Raw genomic sequence first — 7559 nt, 5'->3', positions numbered from 1 at the left:
CTCGATCAGGGTTCTATTCTATCTTTCTGGATGACCAAACACAACCAAAAGCACTGTATGGAACCGATACACAGTTCCTTTGTGACAAGTACTGCAAATGGTTGGGAAAAGAATCATTTATAAGATCTTTTGGCTCATGGTTCTGATGGTTATACCCTTTGGCTCATGGAGCTGATGGTCATGTATATATAACATGAGAGGATTATTATCATCATCCGTTTTCTTTTCAGAAACGAACTGACTTCAGCGATATAGTCCCCCCAAAAAAATCTGAACTGAATGTAAGTAGAGTAGATCAGTACTGCAAGTCAACTTGTAACGGAGGCTCTTGGCCTTTCGCCTTGCTACTTCCTTTCCACGCACTTTGCAGTTACATAGGGTGTAGCAATAGCAGGTTCAGCCATGGCCATGGGCAGACATACGACAGGGTAGAAAATATGATGACAACAACGGCAGGATAGTTTCCACATACAACAATATCACACCAAGTCCGACTTCTTACAGTCTTATAGTTAACCATATAATTCAGCAGGAACTATGTGCGACAAACTGACACAACAATCATTGTCTGATCAAGGCCAACGATTACAGACCAGGTTCTGTGTTCTTCCGGATGACAACATTACAGACAAAACAGAGAGTCAAAGGTGGACCAACTTGATCAATTGACGAGTCCTTGCCGCAACCTCAGCACCATCTTGAATCATCAACGCTTCAGCCCGACCTCCAGCATTCGCGTGAACCGCTTTCTGACCCAGCCCTATGCGCTTGAACTTGCAGCGCCGCCTTGTTCCAGCATCTCCTCAGCCTCGTTCTCAGCACCTGTTCAGTAGTATCTCAAGGTTATGCATGTTTAAACTGCATACATTCAAGAGCTTGTGAGGAAAGAGGAACAACAGGATTGGCCCTATCATTGGGCAGTACTCGCTACACTGCTTACGTAAAAAGCATGTGATAAAGCAGAATAGATGAGATGGGATATTGGGACCTAAAAGAAACGACACACAATAAATGGGAAATCCACCTTCGAGCCAATTGGTTTATCGCCCACAAAGACTAGCTTGCTTTTATCTCTTGATATAAATGTAAATGGCAGCACAAATTTGAATACATAGATAGACAAAGGCATAGGCATGTAAAACATAAGTAAATGAATCCTAAAAGGACTTAAAAGTTGTAAATTAACTCTCAATAAATGGTAGCTTCGTGTTGCAAGGTTCATAAATTACCTAGAGTCCCAAATTTCTAACTTAACTCTCAATAATCCGCCGCAACCTTACTCCCAAGACCCCATCTCACGCACGTCTCTCCTCTTCTCTCGCCGTTCTCATTCTCTTCCGCTCCCAATCTACTCCAGTGGATTAATTCACTCACCTTTTCCCCAAAACAAATAGGTTGATGCAATCAGTATGTATTGCTCCACCCTCAATCTATATGTTTATTCGGTGTCTTTTTCTCTCTTCTCTCATCTAAGTAATTATTTCAGTTCCCTTATTACTCGCTGCTAGCCTTGCGCCCTGGGAGTACCGATCAGAGTTGAAGACAGGCCACAAGCGCTAGCTGCTAGGTAACCGATTCATTAAGAGGATCAACCGGGCCAGAGCCACATTCGTTGATTTTCTAATCGACATTTTTTATGTCGAGGGCCTGTTTCTTTTATTATTTTGCACCGGCCCTTTATGTTTTTTGGATACGGTCCTGTCAATAAACTATGTGTGTGCTCTTTCATCCTACAAAAACTGATTGCTTGAATTATACATGTGCCTCAACTTAAAGACCGAGGTAAAGTCAGGTCAAAAGTTTAAACGGTCCAAGCAAATATGGATGCCCTAGTTCATTTTAAATCAAACAGCTTTTAAGCACAGGCTGATAAGCGGTTCTTATGGCAGTTCCATTGAGTAAAAGTTACAAATTTCACCACTTCAACTTTACTCATATCATATACATGAGGAGCAATACTGGTGGCGATGGCTCAGCCAACTTCAGATAAATATATAGGTATATAGATGACAAAAAAGAAAGGCCCCTCCATCTTATACCTATGAAAGGAAAATAAGATAAGATATGGAACGCTTGACTTGAACAATCAAATGTTGAACTGGATTTAAAACTTGTATCCTTTATCCATTAGCTTCATCAGATTAAAAACATTTCTCCAAATCAATTGTTGCCATCTAGAGTTTTTTTACGATTCCATGATGCCTCTAGAATGCTACTTATAATGTGGAAATCATTTGCTTTGTTTGGCCATAAAATGGCAATTAGAAGACAAACAAATATATCACAGCTATGCTCCTGAGCTTGATTAGCCTTGAAACTAGCACAAAATAAGTACTTTTTTAGGGAAGAAGCACGGAAAAAGTAAAGACTACCAAACAGTGTCAACAAGAATTAATCACAGTAATGAAATATGAAGCATCCTACAAGGTGTGTGAAACCTATGGAGGAAAGAGAATAGGTAGGACAAAGCAAAAAGTTTACCACTTGATATTGTAGGCGACGACAGCAATGATGGTGGGAAGTTGCTATATATATATGCCCCATACTGTGATGCGACCCTCTCAAACTGGAATGTTTTGATGTCAAGCGTGAAAGTGCCTAGATCGGGCGATGGGAATTCTCGCCAACAACGCAGAAGCAAGTGCATTCCGCTTGAACCCATGAACCTGGACCCAGTAAAATCCAGTGGGATTGTCTTCTCCAACTTCCACTGGCTGGAACTCCCACCATTGTTTCGCTTAGTTAGATAACTGATGCTATATGTGTTACCTGGATGCACAAACATCCCAGTGATGCCTTCCCCTGCTTCCACAAAGGAAATATCCACATCACGTTCCGAAGAACCTCTCGCTTCAGGTGGGAGGTCAGCAAGAGAGAACTCCATTTTCCATGTGTCAAGCACCAGCAACTTTTGCCTGCACTCTGTCAACCCGTAGAAGCAACCATACGCGTACCGGCACTGATTGAAGAATGCAAATCCTCCAATCCATGGACTTTGTCGCCACTGTCCGGTGCTGGAAGAGAACATGATTGCTCCCAGCCAATTTCCCCACTGTGAGATCGAGACCACTGTGAATGATGTCTCTTCCACGGCCTCCTCGTCGTCGCCAAGGAAGGTCTGCCATCCTGTCCTTAGGTTGTACAGTGAAGCCCAGCCCTCGAATGCAGGGATTGGGGGAAGCAGGAGGTACTGCCGGTGCAAGGGGTCGCACACTGCCAGGGAAAGATCATGGAAGGGGTGCCTGCTGAGGAGGACGCGGCCGCCACGGACGTCCTCGATATCCCAGTAGTGGGCGGGGGTTAAGTAGGGTTCTCTGGTGAGGAAGGACAGGGAGAAGTCGGCGGCGAGGGCGAGGGCGTCGGCTGCGGGCGCGGAAGGATGGGGCGGGATTGCGGGGATGAATTCTCGGCCGTGATCGAGGAAGCCAAGGAGGGGCGGGGCATGGAGCTTGCGGAAGCGCCGGAGGAAGGAGCGACGGGCGACGAGACGGTAGAAGGAGACGCAGGCGGCGGAGGCGCGGATCAGATCGGTTGGCGTGGGCAGCAGGAGGAAGATCTCTTCCACGAGCTCGTCGTAGATCGGCAGCGGTGCCGTCTCCTGGAGGCCGCGGCGCGGCGGAAGCAGACGAGCACGGAGCTCGCGCTGGTGCTCGGGGACGGCCGGTTCGGCGCGAGAGTCCGCGCTGGTCTGGCCATGGTCCGACGCGGCGCCGCCCATCCTGCCGCCGGGGGACGTGGAGCTAACGGGGTACTCGGTGGTCTGCCCCCGATCCGTCTCGGCGCCACCCATCCCGCCGCCGGAGAACGAGGAGCTAGCTCGGAAACCCTAGCTCTGCTCAGCACGGGGGGAGGTGAGGAGTGTGGGGATTTGGGGGAAAGTGTCCATTTCTGAAGAATGGGTGCCTTTTAGATGACTGGGCATGTGAAGAACCGGTGTCCATTTCTGAACAAGTTTTACCAGTGACACATGTGAATATAGTATATTATTATGAAATTATATATAAAGAAAAGTGCATACAGATGTTTTTTTTTTCTGGTTTTGCTATTCAACAGTTGTCTGGAAATAAGAATTGGGTATGTCGATTCCGACATGAGAGGGGCACATGGCCCCAATGCCGAGACAGGCACCGTGACGAGTGGCAGCGCGGGGACGCCAACTAGGACGACTCAGCTCACCAGAGACGAGGACGACGCAACTTTGCTGGTGGAGGCGAGGACGAGAGTTAACAGGTACATGGTGAGGGCCTTTTCATTTTGCATTGCTGCTCGGATTGGATGGAAGTCGAGTCTGAGGTTGAAGATGAGGAAAAGGTTGGAGCTTGAAGATGACTCACAACAGTTGGATCTCAATCGGACGGCTAAGAAAATTGTCTGGTTTTAATAGGAAAAAAATCATACAACTGATTAAAAAAATCAAAGCATGGATACATAGTTTATGAGCTTACATGGAAGATAGCCAGGGGTTCATCGACCCGGTTGCAATTTTCTAATAAAAAACACAAGCTAACATGTGTGCCACCTCGTTCACTTCTCCTCGGCATTGCTTAAATCAACCTTCCCACTCGACCGCGAGATCTCAAAGCAAACCGCACAAATGGTTGTCGTGGCATTCCAGCATTCTTTCTGGCCCAAGCAAGCCTGAGTCACTTCCAATGAATCCCCTCCTCTTTCACATGATTACACCTTGGGTATGACATTAACCATAACATGTCTAGGGCTCAGTTTGCACATTCCTCCTCCTTCCCGCACCCTTCATTGCATTCACCGTAATTGCCAAAATATGCATCGAGCATCGATGAATATGGGGAATTGGCTCGCAATCCGTCATTTTGCATAACGATTTATTTAACCACCACAGTTGAAATTGTTTCCATTTGTCCTGGTCGATTGGGGGATTGGGAAAGGCATGAGGTACCGACAGTGCAACGGGTCGCACAACACAATCACCCTGAGGCGATTTTTCCATCCCGTGGTAGGCTCTATTGATGACACGTTCATCTTAGACGTCCTAGATGACCCAACAGAGGGAGGAGCCAGGGAAGAAGGAGAAGAAGAAGTAAGTAGTGAGAGCGGCTGCGATGGCGGCCGACACGAAGGGGGTACTACGTGACGGTGTCCCGGCTAAGGAGTCTCTCATCACATTGAAGGAAATATGCCCTAGAGGCAATAATAAAGTTTTTATTTTATATTTCCTTATTCATGATAAATGTTTATTATTCATAATCGGAAACTTGATACATGTGTGAATACATAGACAAAACACCGTGTCCCTAGTATGCCTCTACTAGACTAGCTCGTTGATCAAAGATGGTTAAGTTTCCTATCCATGGACATGAGTTGTCATTTGATAAACGGAATCACATCATTAGTGGAATGATGTGATGGACAAGACCCATCTGTTAGCTTAGCATAATGATCGTACAGTTTTATTGCTACTGCTTTCTTCGTGTCAAATATATATTCCTCCGACAATGAGATTATGCAACTCCCAGACACCGGATGAATGCCTTATGCTATCAAACGTCACAACGTAACTGGGTGATTATAAAGATGCTCTACAGGTATCTCCGAAGGTGTTTGTTGGGTTGCATAGATCGAGATTAGGATTTGTCACTCCGAGTATCGGAGAGGTATCTTTGGGCCCTCTCGGTAATGCACATCATATGAAGCCTTGCAAGCAATGTGACTAATGAGTTAGTTACGGGATGATGCACTATAGAACGAGTAAAGAGACTTTCTAGTAACGAGATTGAACTAGGTATGAAGATACTGACGATCGAATCTCGGGTAAGTAACATACCGATGACAAAGGGAATAACGTATGTTGACATTGCGGTTCGACCGATAAAGATCTTCATAGAACATGTGGGAACCAATATGAGCATCCAGGTTCCACTATTGGTTATTAACCGGAGAAGTATCTCAGTCATGTCTACATAGTTCTCGAACCCGTAGGGTCCGCACACTTAACGTTCGATGATGATATGTATTATATGAGTTATGTGTTTTGGTGACCGAAGGTTGTTCAGAGTCCCGGATGAGATCACGGACATGACGAGGAGTCTTGAAATGGTTGAGAGGTAAAGATTGATATATTGGAAGGTTATATTCGGACATCGGAATGGTTCCAGAGAGGTTCGGATATTTTTTGGAGTACCGAGGGGTTACCGGAACCCCCTGCGGAAATATTGGGCCTTAATGGGGCATAGGGGAGAGGAGAGGCAGGCCACGAGGAGGTGGCGCGTGCCCCCCCCCCCCCCCGTGGGAGTCTGAATTGGACTAGGGGAGGGGGCGCGGCCCCCCTTTCCCTCTCCCTCTCCACTTGTTTCCCTTTTCCCCCTCCGTTGGAAGGAAGGGGGGAGCCGACTAGGACTAGGAGTCCTAGTGGGACTCCCCCCACTTGGCGCGCCCCTAGGGCCGGCGACCTCCCCTCTCCTCCTTTATATACGGGGGCAGGGGCATCCCAAAGCACAACAGTTGTTTCTTAGCCGTGTGCGGTGCCCCCCTCCACCGTTTACTCCTCCGGTCATATTGTCGTAGTGCTTAGGCGAAGCTCTGCGTGGATCACATCACCAACACCATCACCACACCGTCGTGCTGACAAAACTCATTGACTCCTTCGTGCCTCTATTGGATCAGGAGTTCAAGGGACGCCATCGAGCTGAACGTGTGCAGAAATCGGAGGTGTCGTACATTCGGTACTTGATCGGTTGATTCGTGAAGACGTTCGACTACATCAACCGCGTTAAGTTAATGCTTACGCTTTCGGTCTACGAGGGTACGTGGACACACTCTCCCCGTCTCGTTGCTATGCATCTCCTAGATAGATCTTGCGTGAGCGTAGGAAATTTTTTGAAATTGCATGTTGCGTTTCCCAAGAGTGGCATCCGAGCCAGGCCTATGCGTAGATGATATGCATGAGTAGAACACAAAGAGTTGTGGGAGGTGATCTTCATACTGCTTACCACCAATGTATTATCTTGGTTCGGCGGTATTGTTGGATGAAGCGGCCCGGACCAACCTTACATGACCGCGTTCATGAGGCCGGTTCCACCGACAGACATGCAACTAGTTTTGCATAAAGGTGGCTGGCGGGTGTCTGTTTCTCCAACTTTAGTTGAATCGAATTTGACTGCGGCCGGTCCTTGTGAAGGTTAAAATAGCAAACTTGATAAATCACTGTTGTCGTTTTTCTGCCGTAAGTATGTACGGTTCATGCTAGAAGCCCATAGCAGCCACGTAAAACTTGCAACAACAAAGTAGAGGGAGTCTAACTTGTTTTTGTAGGGCATTTTGTGATGTGATATGGTCAAGGCATGATGTGATATAAGATTGTTGTATGAGATGATCATGTTTTGTAACAAGTTATCGGCAGCTGGCAGGAGCCATATGGTTGTTGCTTTATTGTATGAAATACAAACGCTATGTAATTGCTTTACTTTACCACTAAGCAGTAGCGATAGTCATAGAAGCAATCGTTGGCGAGACGACCACGATGCTACGATGGAGATCAAGGTGTCAAGCCGGTGAAGATGGAGATCATGACGTTGCTTCGATGA

The 7559-nt window shown here is 46.8% G+C and overlaps 1 protein-coding gene across 1 annotated transcript; it reads right to left on the bottom strand.

The window, feature by feature from the left end:
* Nucleotides 1-438: 438 nt before the first annotated feature.
* Nucleotides 439-3927, bottom strand: LOC123133359 (uncharacterized). Its single transcript, XM_044552852.1, has 2 exons — nucleotides 2482-3927; nucleotides 439-822 (listed from the first exon to the last, which is right to left on the bottom strand). Exons 1-2 carry the CDS (start codon nucleotides 3788-3790, stop codon nucleotides 761-763), a joined length of 1371 nt encoding a protein of 456 aa, XP_044408787.1. The 5' UTR covers nucleotides 3791-3927; the 3' UTR covers nucleotides 439-760.
* Nucleotides 3928-7559: the final 3632 nt, after the last annotated feature.

The sequence above is a fragment of the Triticum aestivum genome, chromosome 6B, assembly GCF_018294505.1.
Source record: "Triticum aestivum cultivar Chinese Spring chromosome 6B, IWGSC CS RefSeq v2.1, whole genome shotgun sequence".
Classification (NCBI taxonomy): Eukaryota; Viridiplantae; Streptophyta; class Magnoliopsida; order Poales; family Poaceae; genus Triticum; species Triticum aestivum.
This window is presented reverse-complemented; position numbering and strand designations above follow the sequence as displayed.